The sequence below is a fragment of the Rousettus aegyptiacus genome, unplaced genomic scaffold (assembly GCF_014176215.1).
Source record: "Rousettus aegyptiacus isolate mRouAeg1 unplaced genomic scaffold, mRouAeg1.p scaffold_m13_p_26, whole genome shotgun sequence".
NCBI classification, from domain to species: domain Eukaryota; kingdom Metazoa; phylum Chordata; class Mammalia; order Chiroptera; family Pteropodidae; genus Rousettus; species Rousettus aegyptiacus.
Window position 1 is genome coordinate 6,906 of NW_023416302.1, and position 22,945 is coordinate 29,850.

The 22,945-nt window shown below is 49.1% G+C and overlaps 2 protein-coding genes across 2 annotated transcripts; both read right to left on the reverse strand.

Moving 5' to 3' along the window:
* Positions 1-5,339: 5,339 nt before the first annotated feature.
* LOC107502413 (melanoma-associated antigen B5-like) lies at positions 5,340-6,365 on the reverse strand. The gene has a single exon (XM_016129587.2). The coding sequence runs from the start codon at positions 6,363-6,365 to the stop codon at positions 5,340-5,342; it is 1,026 nt and encodes a 341-aa protein (XP_015985073.2).
* Positions 6,366-11,083: 4,718 nt separating this feature from the next.
* LOC107502412 (trophinin-like) lies at positions 11,084-22,675 on the reverse strand. The gene is made up of 3 exons (XM_036238203.1): positions 21,730-22,675; positions 13,808-13,955; positions 11,084-12,372 (listed from the first exon to the last, which is right to left on the reverse strand). Exons 1-3 carry the CDS (start codon positions 22,673-22,675, stop codon positions 11,274-11,276), a joined length of 2,193 nt encoding a protein of 730 aa, XP_036094096.1. The 3' UTR covers positions 11,084-11,273.
* Between the last annotated feature and the right edge of the window lie 270 nt (positions 22,676-22,945).

A 22,945-nucleotide genomic window follows, 5' to 3' on the forward strand; every position in this document is an offset into this window, starting at 1 on the left:
TTTGGCTGACATGTGTGTCATTGTTGAGAGCTTTTGGAATGGATTTCTGTCCTTATTTGCCGTTACTCTGCCGCATACTATTCTACTTCAGTAGTCGTATTTATATTTTTGACAAATAAAAGTTCCATGTGAGGTACAATGTGAGGTTTCGATATATACATACTCTGTGTAATGATTAGTATACTGGAATTACATACCTATCACCTTTTGTAGTTACCTTTTTTGAGCGTGTGTGGTGAGAAATCCTGCCTTTTCAACAATGTGAGTGAACCTAGATAGATATTATGATCAGTGAACTCGGGAAGACTCAGAAATTCAAATACCACGTGATCTCTTTTAGGTAGAATCTATTACAAAGCAGACCTGAAGTAGCACAGAGTAACATGATGGTTACTTGAGGTTTAGTGTCAGAGAAGAGGGCAATTGACAAAGGAGACAAACTTTCAGTTACAATGTGAATAAGTTCTGAAACCTACTGCACAGCATGGTGACTGTAGTTAATAATAATGTCTTAATATACTTGACATTTGCGAAGACAGTAGATATGAAGTGTTCTGGCTGTTCTCTTTCCATTCATGCTTACGTTTTATTAAGAGGACTAAAGAAAAAAGAACCCAGCCCTGACTCACAAAATAAGTTTCTGCTGGTTATGAGGACAGTCTCTGGACTCATGTATCTACTACCCCAACCAGCCCAAACTTCGGTGCTCTCCTGTTGTTCCCCCATGGTCCTGGCAGGTGAGCCCTGAGGTGCTGTGTCGAGTTTCCTCAACCAAACAGTAGGAATTCATTGTGCCAGAGCAGCCTGGAAGAAACAAGGGCTGAACTTCAAAACCTTTCCTGCAAGCATCCCTGTCTCCTACAGAGCTGTCTCACCTTCAGTGCACACCCCCACCTCCCCTCAGAGAAGGACTAGTTCTGTCCAGGCTAAGGGCTTCTCCAGGGTTCCTCATGATTGTTTCTGTTATTGTCGATGTTATTCTGATTATTCCTTCTTTAGTTTTTCCACGGCGGATTTGGGGCCCAAGAAACACCATGTGAAGTTCGTTTGTCATCTTGGAAGCTATAGGTAAGGACCTTACGTGTGTAAAACTATAGAAACTGACATACTTCCTATATTCTGTTCCCTCGAGGAAGCATATTCTACTACTCTATTTGGGACTTTCTTTCTCTAACTCTGTCAGTAAAGTATTATAGTTGCCTCCATAGAGATCTTGTAGTTTTGTCAGGTTTCATTTTAGGTACATTTAAATTACTGTTGCAGTCGTGTTACATTTTCCATTATTCTGTTGACTGATCACTTATGTGTGACTAGCCTTCTGATTTTGCTACAGTGATTTTCTATATAGTAGCGTCTTGATGTTTCTTATATATGTGAATATTCTGTCGTCTATTGGACATTGAAGTTATAGGTTCATAGTAGTACCATTACTATCTATTTCTTGGTTTTATTATTCTTGCATGTGTCTGCGTCCTGCTATCCGTTCACATCCATGTCTATGGTGACGTACTTCTGTGTTTTTTACCCGCCTTATCTGAGAATGTATGTAATATGTTACATTTACATGTATTTGCTGATGATTTTATGATGTGGAAATTTCATTCTAATAAGGTTCCTCAAAGTTATACCCATGAATTTGTGTGGATTTTTATCCAAAGCTTTTTCTTTGCTTTTCACATACTGTGCAACCCAAGAATTGCCCCAGCTTAATACCTGCAGTTCGCAGTACAGGGTCAGGTGCGCAGGTAAAACCTGGTTGTCTTACGGAGCTGCGGAGATGAAGCTGAGCATCAGAGGAGGACCAGGGACCAGAGTTCACAGGTCATAGGACCAGTGGGAGAGAGCTTCCCAGGGAGAGAATTCCAGAGCATCCACACTGGGGTCTTCCCGCTCCTACCAGTCACGAGGAAAACTGTGGCATGCTCAGAACATCTGAGGGCATACTTGGGAGATTTGATTCTGTGTGGATAACAAGGGCAGTCCCAGATATATGCAGCTATGGCCCCACCTAACAAACTTTGCCAGCATAATCGAAAAGATCATAGTGCTTCTCAGAATCTTACCTGAGACGCAGAACAGAGCTGAAGAGCACATATATGGAAAAGAGTCACTAGCACCCTTGTGTTGGATAAATGTGAACAAGGCCAAATTCGCAGTTCGGGATCCAGTCAACAATGGCCAGGCATGCAAAGAAGCCGGAAAATATATCCACAAGAAGAGCAAAAAGGAATTGATCAAAACTGATCTAGACATGGTACAGATGATAGAATAAGGAGGCAATGACATCAATAGTGTTATTATAAGTATGCTGCATACGTCCAATTGACATGGAAAAAATGAAACATGTTAAACAGAGACAAATGAGGAATAAGGAAACAAGTGACTTTAGAGGTGCAAACTGCAACATCAGAGATAAAAACAAACAGTTGGAATAGTGACCGATGAGATACAAAGAGAAAACGTTAGCAAGTTCACGCATGTTGAAAATCACCATTTACTTTTATTCTACATCTATGGAGATGAAGGAAATGAAAACACTCAGAAAGATATGTGCACCCATTCCCCATGTTCATTGCAACATGATTTACGACAGCCAACACTTGGAAACCATCTTAGTATTCATGGATGGATGAATGGGGTAAAGAAGGTGTGGTATATAGTGATAATGAGATATCATTCAGACAACACAGGAAAGGAAATCCCACCTTTTTTTTTATAGGCTTGGAAATCGAGCTTCTTCCAGCACATGAAATAAGTCAGAAAGAGAAAGACAAAGACCGTAGGATCTCGTTTCTGTGTGAGAACGTAAAACCAAGCAAATGCACTCATAGACAGAAGGAACAGACTGGTGGTCTTTGGTATCCAAGGCAGAGGTGCGGAGTGGGGGTTCACCAAGTGAAGGAAGGTAGTCCAAAGCTACAAACTCTGCTATAAAATGAATACCTCCTGGGGCGAAATCATCACTGAAGCAGCCTCAAACAGTACACACCACATGCTAATTTTCATCACCACTGTGGAGAGTTGAAGTTTCTAGGAATGCAATAAAGGAGGCAGTTGTGATTTCTTGGTGATGTCTGAACTATTTTCCTATGAGAATACAAGTCCCATTGCCTTTGTAATAAAAAGATCTAAATAAGCTCAAAAACAGAAATCACAGCGGTGTATTTCATCAAGTAACTGCTAGATGATGCGTCAGACATGACCTGAAAACTGAACAAGTTCACACAATGAAAGGTCACGTTTCCATGTCAGCCGGCAGAGCCTGTGTGCTACCAGAAGACACAAGACATCAGGCTGCTTGTCTCATGTGTTCCTATCCTATCTTGTGAACATGGGATCCATTTCGGTTATAGAATGGAAGGAGAAAGCATGGGAATGGAATATCACCTCTCTAAAGCCTTGGCCTGGAAATAAATAATATCGCTCGTAGTCACATTTCAGTGGTGAGGGATATCATATGCCTTTCCCCACGGCCATCATACTGGCAATAGATTCAACCATGTGCCAAAAGAGGTGGGTAAGATACCACAAGGATAAGTACTATCTGTCTCTCCATCAACTTACAGATTAGGTGCACCATGAAAGCGCAACTATTAGAATTCGTTATGAAAACAACCGCTAACATTCCCGGTGGTTTCTCAGAATGTTAAGTCCACATTAAATTCTACAGCTTTTTAGAGAACTTATCATGGGACACTTGCTTCAACATACAGAAGCACATCAACTTCCAAGAGGATCCTGTCAACCTTTAGCAGGGAGGGTTTGCCTTTTGTGCTCAAATGCGTCTTCCTGGACTATCCTTTGCAGTAATATCTGGGGTCTCAACGAATGCGAAGGTTCTTCCAGTGAAGCACGGTCAACACCACACCTTGTGAGTCCCAGCAACCTGAAGCATGACTGAGTGTGCAGGACACTGTTACAGGTGTCAAGGGACAAGGGGAAAGCCACCACCTTCCTTGGAGTCAGTACTGAGGAAGAGGCAGCAGAAGAATGCTGAATTATTTTAATCTTTGAGTGCAAATATAGCATGGCTGATGAGGTACATTTTTACTCCCCAAGATGGACTCTGTGGTGTCAAGGAATTCAGCTTCCATAAACGTTTGCTAGACATTGAAGGCCATGGCCTTACCGTATCTACAACTTCGGAGCAAGGCTTTGGTTATCGAGCAGCTAGGTGAGCTCCTTCGTAAAACACACAGGCCAGTCTTAAATAGTACCTATCATGAAACAGCCATGACCCCATGGAGAAAATGATGCCCAGGGAGTTGTGAACCTCAGAGGCAGGAGAGCTGCTGATTGTGGGCTGGTTGTCAGATTGGTGGCAAGGCACATCCCTCAGAGGAGGGGAAAGGGAAGAACGGGCCAGCAGGTCTGGTTCCATGGTTGGCCAGCCGGGCATACTGGGAATGACCCTGTGGAAGGATGTTGCAAATGGGGACAGTGCTGGGATTGACCCACATCCAGCACATGAGTAGAGTCAGCTGTCAAGAAACCCAGGGCAAGGGACAGTAAATGAATCTCACAGACATTCCCCAAATGGTGCACTGTCATCATGTGTACCACGCTTTTCTTCTCTGGGTCTGCTTCTAACCTTTGGCTCCTACCAGCTCGCCTATGCACTGTGTCCACAGCACTGGGACAGGAGTGTGGGACCCCTTCCGTGACGGCCCCTAGACCCCAGCGACAATGCCAACGTGGCTGTTAAGAACAATTTTTATTCCAGTGTTCAGTCTCTCAACTTTCAGCCACCCGGTCTGAGTGTGTGCTTTGCTCCTGAGTCTTTGAGCCTCCCCTAGCCCATCATTCTGCCTTACTTGAAATGACCTCCCTCTGGAGGACTTGCCCTGTTTGGCCCTGAACTGCCTTGCCTCGGGCAACCTTAACTTGACTGCTCTCATGGGGAACCTCTTCTCTTCCTCGTCCTTTCCTATCAGTTGAGCTTTCTGAATTACGGGAAATGCCTCTGTCTTCCTTTTATGGTAGCTGGTTCCAGCCTCATGATTCTATGGGCAGTGGCTCCAGCTTCTTTTTCTTAGCAGGCCCTTCCCATGGACCTTCCCAAGAGCAGACTCTCACGTAAGTTTGGGGAACAGAAGAGAAAATGAATCAGAGGACTAACTGGTTAGGAGTATTATGTCCTATATGCTATAATAAGCTTAGCAAATTGAGGTATAAATCAATTTTACAAAAGAAAAGACTGAGAAGAGTAAGCCAAATCAAGGTCGATGTTATTTTATTTCATCTATTCCATCATCCCAAGAATTTTTTGTGGGATTCCTGGACCTTCCACAGAAATCACTGCTGGGATGTGATTTTTTTCCATGTTGATGCAAAACTCCTCAGCGTGCAGTCTGGGAGGAAGAAGACGGGGCCCTGGAATCAGGCCATGCTGGGACACTGGTGCCAGCCCTCCCCGCACGGCTGCCGCGTGCCCTTTCTTCTCGTAAGGCCTCTTCGTACTGTAAGGGGAAGGCAGTAGGAGTCGTGTCAGCAACTTTGGCCAAAAAGTGGAGGACTTTCATCTTGCTGGTCTCGGCGTAAGCTCTGGGCCCCCACAGGTACTCATGGCGGGGTGGATCGCTGCCGGGCACCTGGCGGTACTCCAGGTACTTCAGCTTCACCAGATCGTTATTGACGAACTTTCTCGGCTCTCCGTAAATGAAATGCTTCCTCCCCGCGTATACCTTCAACACTTTCAGAAATTGCCAGACATCTTTCTCGGCGGCGCAGTTGCCCTTCATGAAGATGAAGCCCAGGATATTCATGACAAGGCCGGTCCTGGGCCAGCCCCTGCCCGCACGCATCCTCCCATTATTGGGGAGTTTCAGCTTGCTGACCAGCTCGTACTCGTGTTTGGTTGAGTCGACTTCCTTCAAATCAACGGCAAAGACGAGCTCAATGTGCTCGGCGGCCTTCTCCAGGATCGTGGCATATTCGTCCTGGTGTGTCTCTCCCAGGATCTTCTCGATGTCTTCCTTCAAGACGCTTTGGTTCATTCTGTACTTGTGCAGGAGGAACTGCTCCACAACATCCACATTCACAGTGGGAGACGGGCTGTCTGAGCTCTGAGCAGAGAAGCCCTCAGGGGAATAAGAAACTTCTTCCTCGTGGCTTTCCTCACCATTCTCAGAGCTTGTGTCAAGTATGCCTGGAGAGGTGACGGTGTCTGAGTCCTGTCCCCCTGCCTGGGAAGTGCTACCTGGCTGGGTCAGTGACTCGCTCTGGGGAGGCACCTCCAGGGCAGAGGAGCAGGAGGGAAGCACATCCATGGCTACTATTTTATCAGAACTCTCAGTCTTGGACTCTTTGCAGGCCTGACAGCATTTCTCACGATCACGGAACTTCCTCTTCTTACAGCGAGGCATGGTGACACAAGTCTGTGCTTGAGGACACCTGGAGGAGGAAGGACGGGAGGGTGTGTGCAGCTTCATCACGGAAGTGCCACCTCGGTTACCTTTTCAGGTTTTGTCAAGATCACGGCTCTGAAAACCCACCAGGCTCCTACATTCCCCAGCCTGTGCCCTGGGAACGCTGGTGCTGCTCCCTGCCTGCCCGCCTCAGCGAACGGAGGAGATAGCAGGGGCCGGCGGTTTAGAGCTTGAGGAGGCTCTTACTGCACGTTCAAGAGCACCGGTCTCTTGGTGGCGGTACCGGGCACCCGTGAGGAGAAAGTGATGGGGTCCTCAGCTTAGGCCTGTCTGGGAACGCGGTGTGACCTGCCCAGTGGGCAGTTTCCTGTGCTGGTCTCCTTGGGGCCTCAGTCGTCATTAAGGGTTCTCAATCCTCATTAAGGGTCCTCCCCTGGGCTCCGCGTAGGGCCTGGTCTCTCCACCCTCCAGCTGAACGGTGGCTACACCTCCAAACTAGGGATTCACCTCCCATAGTTGTAACAGGAATAAGTGTTTCAGACCTTCAGCTGGGTAGCCCTGTGCTGGGTCTTCAAGAGCCGAATCCAGGGGCGGGGCCCGGCTCTATGTCATCCCTACTGTTAGGGGTGGAGGGTGTCTGGGTCCTTTGTGTGGCCCTCGTCCCGGCCTAGATCCCTCCCTGGCCCCTTAGACATACCCCTTGTCCTGAGGCCAGCACCTCGCTGAGATCCCAGGAGGAGGTGCGGGTGTCCTCCTCTGACCACACCTGCGCTGCTGTGCAGAGGCCAGGTACGGGAGGACTTCGATGCAGTTTGCACTGTGCAGCGGTGTGTGGTTCCCGTCACCCTGGGGTCACAGGTCGGTGTCCAGGAGCCAAGAATTCCTCCCACTGCCGGCCCTAGACCATACACCTGAGACTAAGTCCCTCACCCCTTGTGACACCACAGGAGTTAGTGCATATGTCATGGCCCAGGTGTCCCAGGGCAACCAGCAAGGGCGGGGATCTGGGCAGTTCTGGGTTCCATGGCTGGAAGGTTCCCTGAGGCGCCACTCAGGGTCGTCACCTCGACTCCCGGCAGGGCCTGGAGCTCCATTCTCGGCTGACCTGAGAGCCTCATCCCCTCCCCCATCCCCTCTTGAGACCAAAGCCCTCAAACCCCGGTCACCTTCGTGTAGCGTCAGGCTGACAGGCCTGCCGAAGGCATGTCAGGGTTGATGGCTGGGGCTGTCTCTGGGCCTCCTCACTGTTCCGGGGCCCGTGGTAGCCTCAGTTGTCACTCACGGTACTGTCCTTGATTCCTGCCAGGCCCGCAGTGCCTGCCTTTACTGTCATACGTCTCGACACCACAGACCATGGCCCTCGCTCCCTGAGGTGCCAAGGAAGGAAAAATCAGGGAATGCCGCACGAGGCTCTCCTGCCTGTGCCAATCCAGGCATGACATCAGGACCAGGTCCTTGGGGCCTGTCTACTCAGGGTAGGGGCTGCCCTCAGGCCTCAATCGGGATCCTCACTGTGACTGCTGGCAGGCCCCGGGTCTCTTCTCCCTTTCCCCGTAGGGTCACCCACGTAGACCGAAGCTCTACTGTCCCCGATATGCTAAAAATGAGTGAGGGGAGGCTCGGCCTGATGGCTCTGCCTCGGCCCTCGAGGTACGAGCCGTCGCGAGCCGGTCTCTCCGTGCCTGCGAGAGATACTACGTGGCGTTCTGCCCTCGCTCCTCATTCATCGGTCTTCCTCTAGACTCCTGTCTCCTCTGTGAAAGGCTCGATGATATTTGCTGCGGCCTGGAAAACTAGGCTTTTCTCCCTACTGCAGACCCAGCAGAGAATGGTGTGGGTCCCAGGGATGGGGTGAGATAGGGAAGCTGCAGCAAAGGCAGAGGACGGTGCCGGACGGGACCTGAGCCTGACCCAGAGAACACACTGATCTCTTCCTTCTCTTTACCAGCCAGACCCAGCCTCTCATCTAACTTCCCTTCTAATAAATGGACTTCCTGCAAGGCAGGGGCAGAGCCAGATATTTTTGTGAGACCCCGATCCTTTCAGGTTTCTTGATATTTCCTTTGTAGATCATGATATCATCAGTGAACAACATTTTTTCTTTATTTATTTGTACCTCTTGTCTATTTTGGCATGATATCTGCTTGTTCCTCGGGCTCTGTAATCCAGACAGTACAGCGCGTGTGAGGTCTTGCTTTTGAATCTTGAAATAGGTTTTGCGGTAGGAGGCCAAAAAGGACATGTGCTGTCCCACTGGGCCTTGGAGGAGTGGCTTGTTGTGGGCTCTGGAGGAATTCAGAGCCTGGGTCTATTCCAGCTCTGTCCCTTACTCACCTCGAATTCAAAGACATTCCATGTTCTTTATCTGCCATGCGCGTTCCGTAGTGTATGCTGTAGGGCTATGGACATACGCCTGTGGTGACTGTAAACCACCTGGAACCGAGTTAGCAAAGTTTGATCCTTGCAAGGAATCGCAGACATGACTGAGTTGATTTTGACCCCAGATGACAACAGCTTCCCTCAAGACTTTTAACTTCAGTTACTCTTAACTATGCAACCATCAACTATATAGAAATCCTCAGCAGCCAACTTGCTGCCGAGAAGTGATCGTAATAGCACTTTCCGACTAGAGCATCTGTTACTCAATGTGGGTGTGGGGTCGTCTTCTCTAGGTGGCTGCAACTCAGAGTTCATTCGTCTGTAGGACAAACACCTTCTCTCCCAGGTGCATTTTCATCCCAGCTAACCCCATTTTTATGCATTTCATCGCCTCCCAAATGTAAACCCTCCATCAGAGTTTCCCAAGCAACAAGTGATTCGCGAATGAAAATGCCCTCTTATGGAATAGCTCCAACCATCTCTGCCCGTGAAAAGGGAGACCTTCCAGGGGATTCTCGGCTTCTGCCCTCAAGGCAGAAAGACCCTCAGTTGGGTGATACAGTCTGCACAGCCTGGGTTTAACTCGCCAGGCATATGCAGAGTGTCTACTGCCCCAAGGTGAGCACACATTCACCTCCAGTCTGACTCGGGGTGCAGGTCTCTCTCTGGTTCTCTCAGTTCCCTCAGTAACTGTTAATCTCTCCTCCCAGGGGCATGGAAGCTGTTCTGGATTTCACTCCCAGGAACATCATCGGGAGTCCGACAGCGGGTAAGACCCAGGCGCTGCTCAGACATTTTTTGCAGGGGAGGCCCAGCTTGTCCAGGAGGGCCTTGGCGTGACAGCTGAGGTCGACGTCCTTCAACTCACGGCAGATGACTCGCTCCGGACTCTCTGAGGTTCTCCCTAAGCTCTCAGGGAAGTGCTCTTCGTCTTGCTTGCTGAGCGCCTTCATGACCGCTGCTTGCCAATTGGCACGTTCATCTCACACTCCAGCAGGAACCGCGTCTGCATGCTCACCTTCCTGGCAACAAGACCTTTGCAAGCCCTCGGAGTGGAGGCAACTACCTGGGACGTGCTTGCGCTTTGCTCACCTTGGCTTGTGGTATGTTCATCAGAACTCAGCAGGACACATCTGCCTCAGGTGAGCGAGTGGTTGGTTGCCGTGATGCTCCTGCGAAAGGCCAAGAGCAATGGAGCACTGAGGAGAAACCCCAAAACCTGAGAGAAGGGGGCTCTTGTTCTTTCGTGGCCATGGCCTGACGAACCCTGCGACTCAGAGTGTCACCTTGGCCCTGGTGCGTTGCTGAAGGCCCCGGAGCTTACTCACCTACCCATTGCGGTGATGGCCCGGGACACTGGCAGCACTGCAGGCAGGAGAGCAGGTGCTGCCGGCCCAGGAGGAGGGAGAATGAGATGACGCGTGTCCCCTCAGCAGGGAGGATTCACCTCTGCTTTGCCCAAGGCCACCTTTGCTGGGTCTGAGGGCAGTGATCTAAGAAGCCCCAGGGCCCCTGTTCTAGTCAGCCTGTCCCCTGAGAGCCCTGCAGAGCATGTCAGTGTGACCCTGGGACACAGACATTCAGCTCTCCCTGGGGATTGCTGGGTGAGCGCTGGGCCTAGCACCTGAGTAGAGTCAGCTGTCAAGGATCCCTGGGGTAAGGGACAGTAAACAAAGCTCACACACATCCCCCAAATTGTGCATTGTCCCCACGTGCACTGCGCCTTTTTTCTCTGGGCCTGGTTTTAACATTTGGCACCAACAAACTAGTCTATGCACTGTGTTCTCGGCACTGGGACAAAAGCATGGGACCCCTTCCGTTACTGCCCCTGGAACCGAACCCACAATCCGAAAGTGGCTGTCAAGAGCAATTTCTGGTCCAGTATTCGCTCTTTCCACTTTCAGAAACCCGGGCTGAGTGTGTGATTTCTTCCCGAGTCTTTAGCCGCCCCAGCCCACCATTCTGCCTTACCTGAAAAGACTTCCTCTGGAGGACTTGCCCTGTCTGGCCCCAAACTGCCTCGCCTTGGGCCACCTTCACTTGACTGCTCTCATGGGGAACCTCTTCTCTTCCTCGCCCTTTCCTATCAGTTGAGCTTTCTGAATTACAAGGAATCTGTATGTCTTCCTTTCACAGTACCTGGTTCCAGACTCATGATTCTATGGGCAGTGGCTCCGACTTCTTTTCCTTCCCTTGCCACATACTACCATGGACCTTCCCAAGAGCAGAGGCTCACATAAGTTTGGGGAACAGAAGAGAAAGTTAGTCTGAGGACTAACTTGTTAAGAGTTACTATATCCGACAGTCTTTAATAAGCTAAGCATATAGAGGTATAATTCAATTTTACAAAAGACTGAGAAGATTGAGCCAAACCAAGGTTGATGATGTTTTATTTATTTGTTTGTTTGTTTATTTGTTTATTTATTTTATTACATTTTCTCAAATTTTAACGGTGGGATTCTTTAACACTTCCATAAAACACTCGGCTGCGATTCGTTCGTTTTTGTCTGAAGACAAAAAAGATCCTCAGCGTGCACTGCGGGTGGACGACGACGGGGCCATGGAATCAGGCCTTGCTGTGGCACTAGCGCCAGGCCTCCCTGCACCTCCTTTGCGTGCCCTTTCTTCTCGTAAGGCTTCTTCATACATTGAGAAGGCACTAGGAACCGTGCCTCCGGCTTTTGCCAAAAAGTGGAGGACTTTCATCTTGCTGGTCTCGGCGTAAGCTCTGGGGCCCCACAGGTACTCATGGCGGGGTGGATCGCTGCCGGGCACCTGGCGGTACTCCAGGTATTTCAGATTCACCAGATCTTTACTGATGAGTTTTCTCGGCTCTCCATAAATGATGTGTTTCTTCCCGGGATGTATTTGGAACAATTTCAGAAATACCCACAGCTCTTCCTCAGTGGCGCGGTTGCCCTTCATGAAGATGAAGCCCAGGATATTCATGAGAAGGCCGGTCTTGGGCCAGCCCCTGCCGGTACGCAGCCTCCCATTATTGGGGATGTTCAGTTTGCTGACAAACTCGTACACGTTCGAGTCGACTTCCTTCAAATCGATCGCAAAGAACACTTCAATGCGCTCGGCGGCCTTCTCCAGGATCGCAGCGTATGCGCCCTGGTGTCTCTCTCCCAGGATCTTCTCGATGTCTTTCTTCAAAATGGGTTGGTTCACTCTATACTTGTGCAGGAGGAACTGCTCCACCAAATCCACCTTCACAGCGGGAGACGTACTTTCTGAGCTCTGAGCAGAGAAGCCCTCAGGGGAAGAAGAAACTGCTTCATCTTGGCTGTCCTCGCCATCATCGGAGCTTGTCTTAACTGCGCCTGGAGAGGTGGTGGTGGTGGTGGTGGCGCTGGCGGCTGAGGCCCGTCTCGACGCCTGGAGACTGCTACCTGACTCGGTCTGTGACGTGCTCTGGGAAGGCACTTCCAGGGCAGAGGAGCAGGAGGGAAGCTCTTCTTCCGTGGTTGTAGCTTCATCAGACCTCTGAGCATGGGACTTACCGCGGGCCTGGCGGCGTTTCTCACGAGCACGGAGCTTACTCTTCTGACCCCGAGGCATGATGTCACTGGTCAGGGACAGAAGGCAATGCTGCCGGCAGAAGAGTAGAGGAAGCGGGCACCTGGAGGAGGGAGAATGAGAGAGTGTGTGTCCCCTCGGCTTTGCCCAAGGCCGCCTCTGCAGGGTCTGCAGGCAGTGCTCTAGGGCTCCTGTTCTAGTCAGCCTGTCCCCTGAGAGCTCTGAAGAACATGTCAGTGTGACCGTGGGGCACAGCCATTCAGCCCTCCCTGGGTGTTACTACTGGGAGACAGCAGGGCCTGGCATGGGGGACCCTGTGTCCTGGGTTTTGGAAGTGCTCTCAGTTCACTGTCAGGATCTTTATGTTAATGATTGTCTCGACCAGGGCCTCCAGTCTCCTCCGCTGCCATGAAGCTGCCACTTCAAACCTCCCTGCCATCATGAGGAAGAAGATGCCGCTCCTGGCAGAGAGCACTCGGATCCAGCGCACCCCTGGGCCCTCTGTGTCCTGGCCGGTTGGAGTCCTCAGTTCCTCAGGAATGCTCACCTGGTCTCCAGGTAGGTCCTGAGAGCCCCCCTTTCGCTGACTGTTATCTTTACCTTCCCGACCCATTCAGAGTGTGTGGGCGGCTCCTTGTTGCATTCAGTGTCCTCTCTTGACACTGCAAGGGCCCGGGGCCCCTGTCTCCCTTTGCTTGAGGCCTGTCTCATAGCGGGTTCAGCACCTACCCTGGAGGCTCCAGGAGCTCAGAGTGTGCCCTCATCTGCCTGCACTTTCCTGACTTCTTCCAAATGCCTGATGCACCGTGAGAGCCGAGGTCTCCACGTCGCTGGTCTCAGCGGTTCTCACTCAACCCCGTGTGACGCCTTTGATGTATCTAAGATTCTTCCCTCTACTGAACTGATTCCACACCACGCAGGTGAAAGCCTCACATCTCTGTGGTCAGGGTAACAGCACAGGGGCCCCTCGACATAAGAGAGGCCTGGGACCACCATGAGTCACAGTGGCAGGGATTCCTAGGTGTCTTCTCTGTTATGGGACTCGTGGTATGCGCACACACTGTGCCCCTCACCCTGACTCTTCCCATGACTTGGAAATCCTCCCTCTGCTGACCCGCTTCCAGCCCCTTAACCAGGGCCCCACCTCCCCGACTGTCCTCAGGACCAAGTGAGGAAGCACCTCCATCTCCCTCCCGCACGATCCCTCCCGCACTGAAGTCATGCGTGGGGTCTGAGTGGGCACCGATGTGGGGAATGGGGTCCCTCATTCCACTCGAGGGATCTCCCTCACTCTGTGGGGCCTGGACATTCCCTCTCTGCTCTGCTCTGCCTTCGTCCACCTGCGGCCCGGCAAAGCCGTTATTCGGAGACGCCAACGGGAAGCGAATGGACTTGGACCTAAGAGCCATGATGGGGCCTCCCGGGCAGGGAGCAGGGGCGGGGCGGGGCCGGGCGGGGCGTGACCACCTGTCTTCTGGCAAAAAGGGGATTGGGGTGGTCGGGCCTGGCCCACACTTCTGGCTCAGGGCACTTCGCACCTCGACAGCGATGTCCGCGGGGCTTCTGGTCTCCCAAGGTGGCAGGTCCCACGAGCCCTGTCGCTCCGCAGCCTGGCTCGCGGGAGGAGAGGCGGGGCCCTTCCGGTCACGTGGGTGCAGGCCTTCCGGCCGGGGGGTGTGCGGGTGACTGACGTGCGGGGGAGCGCGTTCGGGGGTGTGTCCTGCAGGACCTTCCCACGCGGGCCTTTCATACCCACACAGGGCCTGTGCCTCCTCCCTCTGCGGAGCCTGTCAGCTGGTCTCACACCACGGCCCTTGTTTCCCTCTGACCCCAAGAGGAACTGTTTGGGGGCCTAAGGCTAGGGGCCATTCCCTGGGCCTCCCAAGACTGACAGTAATGGGTGCTCCCCTGAGTCCTCTCTCCGCACCATCCCTGGACTCCTTGTGGGTGCTGGCTGCTTCCACTCTATGACCTTGGGCACCCCTCACGTCCCACACCTCCACTTTCGAGACCCCTGATAACTCGGTGTGCAGGTGCACGACCTCTGCCCACTGCTAAATGAGGCCAGAGATGGCTGCAGGGCCTGAGAATCCCGTGGGGTCGAATGTTCAGGGCTCAGGAGTGTGCACTAAGCTCTAGCCATCGTGGAAGTTCTTCGTTTTCTAACGAAGATCCTGCCTTTTCTGTCCAAGTCCCTCAAGAACCGCATGGCGAACATGGGGTGCTCCTACGCTTGCCAGCTAAGCCTGGGGCCTCTTTTGGCTGACATGTGTGTCATTTTTGAGAGCTTTTGGAATGGATTTCTGTCCTTATTTGCCGTTACTCTGCCGCATACTATTCTACTTCAGTAGTCGTATTTATATTTTTGACAAATAAAAGTTCCATGTGAGGTACAATGTGAGGTTTCGATATATACATACTCTGTGTAATGATTAGTATACTGGAATTACATACCTATCACCTTTTGTAGTTACCTTTTTTGAGCGTGTGTGGTGAGAAATCCTGCCTTTTCAACAACGTGAATGAACCTAGATAGATATTATGATCAGTGAATTTGGGAAGACTCAGAAATTCAAATACCACGTGATCTCTTTTAGGTAGACTCTATTACAAAGCAGACCTGAAGTACCAAAGAGTAACATGGTGGTTACTTGAGATTTAGTGTCAGAGAAGAGGGCAATTGACAAAGGAGACAAACTTTCAGTTACAATGTGAATAAGTTCTGAAACCTACTGCACAGCATGGTGACTGTAGTTAATAATAATGTCTTAATATACTTGACATTTGCGAAGACAGTAGATATGAAGTGTTCTGGCTGTTCTCTTTCCATTCATGCTTACGTTTTATTAAGAGGACTAAAGAAAAAAGAACCCAGCCCTGACTCACAAAATAAGTTTCTGCTGGTTATGAGGACAGTCTCTGGACTCATGTATCTACTACCCCAACCAGCCCAAACTTCGGTGCTCTCCTGTTGTTCCCCCATGGTCCTGGCAGGTGAGCCCTGAGGTGCTGTGTCGGGTTTCCTCAATGAAACAGTAGGAATTCATTGTGCCAGAGCAGCCTGGAAGAAACAAGGGCTGAACTTCAAAACCATTCCTGCAAGCATCCCTGTCTCCTACAGACCTGTCTCACCTTCAGTGCACACCCCCACCTCCCCCCAGAGAAGGACTAGATCTGTCCAGGCTAAGGGCTTCTCCAGGGTTCCTCATTATTGTTTCTGTTATTGTCGATGTTAATCTGATTATTCCTTCTTTATTTTTTCCATGGTAGATTTAGGGCCCAAGAAACAGCATGTGAAGCTCGTTTGTCATCTTGGAAGCTATGGGTAAGGCCCTTACCTGTGTAAAACTATACAAACTGACATATTTGCTACATTCTGTTCCCTTGAGGAAGCATATTCTACTACTCTATTTGGGACTTTCTTTCTCTAACTCTATCAGTGAGGTATTATAGTTGCCTCCTTAAAGATCTTGCATTTTTGTCAGGTTTCATTTTAGGTACATTTAAATTATTGTTGCTGTCGTGTTACATTTTCCATTATTCATTCTGTTTACTGAACACTTATGTGTGACTAGCCTTCTGATTTTTCTACAGTGATTTTCTATATAGTAGCGTCTTGATGTTTCTTATATATGTGAATATTCTGTCGTCTATTGGACATTAAAGTTATAGGTTCATAGTAGTACCATTACTATCTATTTTTGGTTTTCTTATTCTTGTATGTGTCTGCGTCCTGCTATCCGTTCACATCCATGTCTATGGTGACGTACTTCTGTGTTTTTTACCCGCCTTATCTGAGAATGCATGTAATATGTTACAGTTACATGTATTTGCTGATGATTTTTTGACATTGAAATTTCATTCTAATAAGGTTCCTCAAAGATATCCCCATGAATTTGTGTGGATTTTTATCCAAAGCTTTTTCTTTGCTTTTCAGATACTGTTGCTGTTGTGACGAGCATATCTTTCATTAAGTGTTGTAATTGGTGTTCGAGTATGTGCGACCTGGCTTCTGATTCTGCTCAATGACTTTCTGTATACCGGCTTTTTGGTGTTCCTTCAGTATTTTAATATTTTTTTGGTCTATATCTTTAGATATTTAAATTATAAATTATTTTGTTACCAGTATTGTCTGTCTTTTTAAATGTCTGTTCACTTTTTTATTCATTATTTTTTTAATTTAAAAATGTGGCACATTTACACAGTCCTTGAAGTGATCCCTTCGAGTGGTGTAGCATCCGTCTAGCAGGCCACACAACCACTAGAGTGATATCGACTATATACCCTATGCTATACCCTACACCCTGTGACTGTTTAGTAACTACTAGTTTGCATTTCTTTATCGTGTTACCCTTTTCGCCCAGTCACCCCAACCCTCCTGTTTTGTGTTATTAATTATGCATGGCCAGAGTTCTGATTTTGCTCCAGCAATTTCCTATAAAATACGTTTTTGATATTATGTATTAGAAACTTCTTTTCTCTATGGCTGTACACATTTAAATATAGGATCATGTTGGTACTATTAGTATTTGTTTCTTTTCATTATTCATACCTCATCTTTATTTTACTTCTGTCGTATGCTGCCGTGTCCTGCGATCCCTTCCCTTGCCTCTCTGTGATGTCATCCTTCTGTGAGTTTAACGCAACTTTATTGGGCATACTTCGAATATATCGCTTTCCGTGTACTTGCTAATGATTTTTGACATGGAATTTCCATTCTGATAAGTTTGCTAAAGGTTTTACCATGAATTTGTGTGAAGGTATATCAAAAGCTCTTTCGTTAACGTGGCATATCATCAAATGCTTTTTCTCTCCTGTTAATGTAGTGAATTTCTGTCCTTATGTGCAACTACTGTGATGCCTGCTAATCTGTTTTACTCCATGTCTGATACTCTATTATCACAGTCATGTAAAAAGCCTCATCCTCATCCACTAGCAAAGTTGCAGGTGAGTGTTGCACAGTCTCTGGATACATGCGGCAATGAACCCTCCTCACTTTCATCCTTTTTAGCCCGTGGTCCTGGCAGGCGGCTATGGAGCTGCCTCAGGTTTCTTCGATGAAGCGGTGGAACTTTGTTATCCCAGGGCACCCTGGAGGGATCCTGGGTTGAACTTAAAAATCCTCCCTCCGACCAATCCTCTCAATCCTCCTCTGTGGACTGCTGCAGGGCAGTTTCTACCTCCGAGCACCGGACTAGCTGCCCACAAGCAGGTTCCAGTCCTGCAGCTCCAAAACACCAAGTGCTGAGGCCTCGTTGTTTTGTGAGTAACAAATGGGGTGCCTCACTCCACTGGTCCCCCTGCTGTTTTTTCTGTAACATCCCAGGCCCAGGTGCGTATTCCCGGCCTGGAGCTCCTGTGTTAAAAATATTTGTAGCACTTCATAGTCATGAAGGAAACCTGCATGTTTCATTAACTTTAGAAATATGGAAAGCAAATATAGTAAAACTAGGTAATTTTATAGCTTTCCACAAGCAGGAGAGGGACCTATTTTATTTTGCTCTGCAGTTTGGGGTTACTATTATGTGATAAAAATTTAGGTTTTACATTTAGAATAGATGAGAAATCTTTCGGAGGAAGAAAGAATAACAGTTAATGAATGTAGCTACTGGGACGATACCACTAAGAAAATAGAAGAAAAACGTAAGTGACAACCACTTTAGATACACCGGACATCCAGAAGAGAAGACCGTGCTCCTGAGGGACTGAAAACAAACGAGGCGACCCAAGAATTGCCCCAGCTTAATACCTGCAGTTCGCAGTACAGGGTCAGGTGCGCAGGTAAAACCTGGTTGTCTTACGGAGCTGAGGAGATGAAGCTGAGCGTCAGAGGAGGACCAGGGGCCAGAGTTCACAGGTCATAGAACCAGTGGGAGAGAGCTTCCCAGAGGGAGAATTCCAGCGTCCACACTGAGGTCTTCCTGCTCCCACCAGTCAGACAGGAAAACCTTAGCGTGCTCCGAAGATCTGAGGGGATACTTGGGAGATTTTGTTTCTGTGTGGATGCAAGGACAGTCCCAGATGTATGCCGCTTTGGCCCCACCTAATAAATTTGCCAGCAAAATCGAAAAGATGATAGTGCTTCTCAGAATCTTACCTGAGACGCAGAACAGAGCTGAAGAGTACATATATGGAAAACGGTCATTAGCACCCTTGTGTTGGATAAGTGTGAACAAGGCCAAATTCGCAGTTTGGCATCCAGTCAACAGTGGCCAGGCATGCAAAGAAGCTGGAAAATATATCCACAAGAAGAGCAAAAAGGAATTGATCAAAACCGATCTAGACATGGTACAGATGATAGAATAAGGAGGCAATGACATCAATAGTGTTATTATAAGTATGCTGCATACGTCCCATTGACATGGAAAAAATGAAACATGTTAAACAGAGACAAATGAGGAATAAGGAAACAAGCGAATTTAGAGGTTCAAACTGCAACAACAGAGATAAAAACAAACACTTCGAATAGCGACCGATGAGATACGAAGAGAAAACGTTAGCAAGTTCACGCATGGTGAAAATCACCATTTACTGTTATTCTACATCTACGGAGATGAAGGAATGAAAACACTCAGAAAGATTTGTGCACCCATTCCACATGTTCATTGCAACATGATTTACGACAGCCAACACTTGGAAACCACCTTAGTATTCATGGATGGATGAATGGGGTAAAGAAGGTGTGGTATATAGTGATAATGAGATATCATTCAGAAAACGCAGGAAAGGAAATCCCACCTTTTTCTTTACAGGCTTGGAAATCGAGCTTCTTCCAGCACATGAAATAAGTCAGAAAGAAAAAGACAAAGACCGTAGGATCTCATTTCTGTGTGAGAATGTAAAACCAAGCAAATGCACTCATAGATACAAGGAACAGATTGGTGGTCTTTGGTATCCAAGGCAGAGGTGCGGAGTGGGGGTTCACCAAGTGAAGGAAGGTAGTCCAAGGCTACAAACTCTGCTATAAAATAAATACCTCCTGGGGCGAAATTATCACTGAAGCAGCCTCAAACAGTACCCACCACATGCTAATTTTCATCAACAATGTGGAGAGTTGAAGTTTCTAGGAATGCAATAAAGGAGGCAATTGTGATTTCTTGGTGATGTCTGAACTATTTTCCTATGTGAATACAAGTCCCATTGCCTTTGTAATAAAAAGATTTTTAAAAGCTCAAAAACAGAAATCACAGTGGTGTATTTGATCAAGTAACTGCTAGATGATGCGTCAGACATGACCTGAAAACTGAACAAGTTCACACAATGTAAGGTCACTTTTCCATGTCGGTCGGCAGGGGCTGTGTGCTACCAGGAGACACAAGACATCAGGCTGCTTGTCTCATGTGTTCCTATCCTATCTTGTGAACATGGGATCCATTTCGGTTATAGAATGGAAGGAGAAAGCTTGGGGATAGAATACCGCCTCTCTAAAGCCTTGGCCCGGAAAAAAATAATATCGCTCCTAGTCACATTTCAGTGGCGAGGGATGTAACATGCCCTTCCCCACGGCCATCATACTGGCAATAGAATCACCCATGTGGCAATGGAGGCGGGACAGATACCACATGGAGAAGCACTTTCTGTCTCTCCATCAACTTACAGGTTAGGTGCTCCATGAAAGCGCGACTATTAGAATTCGTTATGAAAACAACCGCTCACATTCCCGGTGGTTTCTCAGAATGCTAAGTCCGCATCACATTCTACAGCTTTTTGGAGAGCCTAGCATGGGACACGTGCTTCAACATACAGGAGCATTTAAGTTTCCAAGAGGGTCCTGTCAAACTTGAGCAGGGAGGGTGTTGCTTCTGTGCTCAAATGCGTCTTCTGGACTGTCCTTTCAGTAATATCTAGGGTCACAACGGGTGCGAAGGTTCTTCCAGTGAAGCACGGTCAACACCACACCGTGTGAGTCCTGGCAACCTGAAACATGACTGAGTGTGCGGGGCACTGTTACAGGTGTCAGCGGACACAAGGGAAAGCCGCCACCTTCCTTGGAGCCAGTACTGAGGAAGAGGCAGTGGAAGAAAGCTGAATTATTTTAATCTTTGAGTGCAAAGATAGCATGGCTATCTGGTAAGAGACTCTCCCTAAGAGAGACTCTGCGGTGTCAAGGAATTCGGCTTCCATAAATGTTTGCTAGACAGTGAAGGCCATGGCCTTACCACACCTTCAACTGCGGAGCAAGGCTTTGGTTATCGAGCACCTAGGTGAGCTCGGTCGTCAAATACACAGGCCAGTCTTAAATAGGACCCATCATTAAACTGCTATCACACATGATCCCCATGAAGAAAATGATGGCCAGGGAGTGGGGAAGCTCAGAGGCAGGAGAGCTGCTGATTGTGGGCTGGCTGTCAGATTGGTGGCAGGGCACATCCCTCAGAGGAGGGGAAAGGGATGAACTGGCCAGCAGGTCAGGTTCCATGGTTGGCCAGCCAGACATACTGGGAATGACCCATAGGAAGGACCCTGCAACTGGGGACAGTGCTGGAAATGAACCACAGCCAGCACCTGAGTAGGGTAGGCTGTCAAGAAACCCAGGGCAAGGGATAGTAAATAAATCTCACAGACATTCCCCAAATGGTGCACTGTCCTTATGTGCACCACACCTTTCTTCTCTGGGCCTGCTTCTAACGTTTGGCACTAATAAACTTGTCTATGCACTGTGTTCACGGCACTGGGACAGGAGCGTGGGACCCCTTCCGTTACTGCCCCTGGAACCCGACACACAATCCCAACGTGGCTGTTAAGAGCAGTTTTTGTTCCAGTGTTCAGTCTCTCAATTTTCAGACACCTGGTCTGAGGGTACACTTTGCTCCTGAGTCTTTGAACCTCCCCTAGCCCACCATTCTGCCTTACTTGAAATGACCTCCCTCTGGAGGACTTGCCCTGTCTGGCCCCAAACTGCCTTGCCTCGGGCAACCGTCACTTGCCTGCTCTCATAGGGAACAACTTCTCTTCCTTGGCCTTTCCTATCAGGTGAGTTTTCTGAATTACAGGGAATCTGTCAGTCTTCCTTTCATGGTAGCTGGTTCCAGCCTTGTGATTCTATGGGCAGTGGCTCCACCTTCTTTTTCTTAGCAGGCCCCATACTACCATGGACCTTCCAAGAGCAGATGCTCACGTAAGTTTGGGGAATAGAAGAGAAAATGAGGCAGAGGTCTCACTTCTTAGGAGTAGTATCTCCTACCTTCTTTAAGAAGCAAAGCATAATGAGGTATAAATCAATTTTACAAAAGAAAAGACTGAGAAGAGTAAGACAAATCAAGGTCGATGTTATTTTATTTCATCTATTCCACCATCCCAAGAATTTTTTGTGGGATTCCTGGACCTTCCACAGAAATCACTGCTGGGATGTGATTTTTTCCATGTTGATGCAAAACTCCTCAGCGTGCAGTCTGGGAGGAAGAAGACGGGGCCCTGGAATCAGGCCATGCTGGGACACTGGTGCCAGCCCTCCCCGCACGGCTGCCGCGTGCCCTTTCTTCTCGTAAGGCCTCTTCGTACTGTAAGGGGAGGGCAGTAGGAGTCGTGTCAGCAACTTTGGCCAAAAAGTGGAGGACTTTCATCTTGCTGGTCTCGGCGTAAGCTCTGGGCCCCCACAGGTACTCATGGCGGGGTGGATCGCTGCCGGGCACCTGGCGGTACTCCAGGTACTTCAGCTTCACCAGATCGTTATTGACGAACTTTCTCGGCTCTCCGTAAATGAAATGCTTCCTCCCCGCGTATACCTTCAACACTTTCAGAAATTGCCAGACATCTTTCTCGGCGGCGCAGTTGCCCTTCATGAAGATGAAGCCCAGGATATTCATGACAAGGCCGGTCCTGGGCCAGCCCCTGCCCGCACGCATCCTCCCATTATTGGGGAGTTTCAGCTTGCTGACCAGCTCATACTCGTGTTTGGTTGAGTCGACTTCCTTCAAATCAACGGCAAAGACGAGCTCAATGTGCTCGGCAGCCTTCTCCATGATCGTGGCGTATTCGTCCTGGTGTGTCTCTCCCAGGATCTTCTCGATGTCTTCCTTCAAGATGCTTTGGTTCATTCTGTACTTGTGCAGGAGGAACTGCTCCACCACATCCACATTCACAGTGGGAGACGGGCTGTCTGAGCTCTGAGCAGAGAAGCCCTCAGGGGAATAAGAAACTTCTTCCTCGTGGCTTTCCTCACCATTCTCGGAGCTTGCGTCAAGTATGCCTGGAGAGGTGACGGTGTCTGAGTCCTGTCCCCCTGCCTGGGAAGTGCTACCTGGCTGGGTCTCTGACTCGCTCTGTGGAGGCACCTCCAGGGCAGAGGTGCAGGAGGGAAGCTCATCCATGGCTACCGCTTCATGAGACCTCTGAGTCTCGGAATAGTCCGGGGCCTGGTGGCATTGCTCATGAGCACGGTACTTCCTCTTCTTACGCGGAGCCATGACGACACGGGTCTGTGCTTGAGGACACCTGGAGGAGGAAGGACGGGAGGGTGTGTGCAGCTTCATCACGGAACTGACACCTCCGTTATGGGGAAGGCTACCTTTTCAGGTTATGTCCAGGGCACGGTTCTGAAAACCCACCGGGCTCCTACATTCCCCAGCCCGTGCCCTGGGAATGCTGGTGCTGCTCCCTGCCTGCCCGCCTCAGCGAACGGAGGAGACAGCAGGGGCCGGTGGCTTTGGAGCTTGAGGAGGCTCTTACTGCATGTT

What these genes read in the sequence shown, in the direction of transcription:
- LOC107502413 (XM_016129587.2), bottom strand. Translation starts at nt 6,365, where the DNA reads ATGCCTCGCTGTAAGAAGAGGAAGTTCCGTGATCGTGAGAAATGCTGT.
- LOC107502412 (XM_036238203.1), bottom strand. Translation starts at nt 22,675, where the DNA reads ATGGCTCCGCGTAAGAAGAGGAAGTACCGTGCTCATGAGCAATGCCAC. An exon ending in AGAAAGGGCACGCGGCAGCC is followed by an intron (nt 13,956 to 21,729) that starts GTGCGGGGAGGG and finishes CCCGCACGTCAG; the next exon opens with TCACCCGCACACCCCCCGGC. An exon ending in CCGCGGACATCGCTGTCGAG is followed by an intron (nt 12,373 to 13,807) that starts GTGCGAAGTGCC and finishes TCCCTCCTCCAG; the next exon opens with GTGCCCGCTTCCTCTACTCT.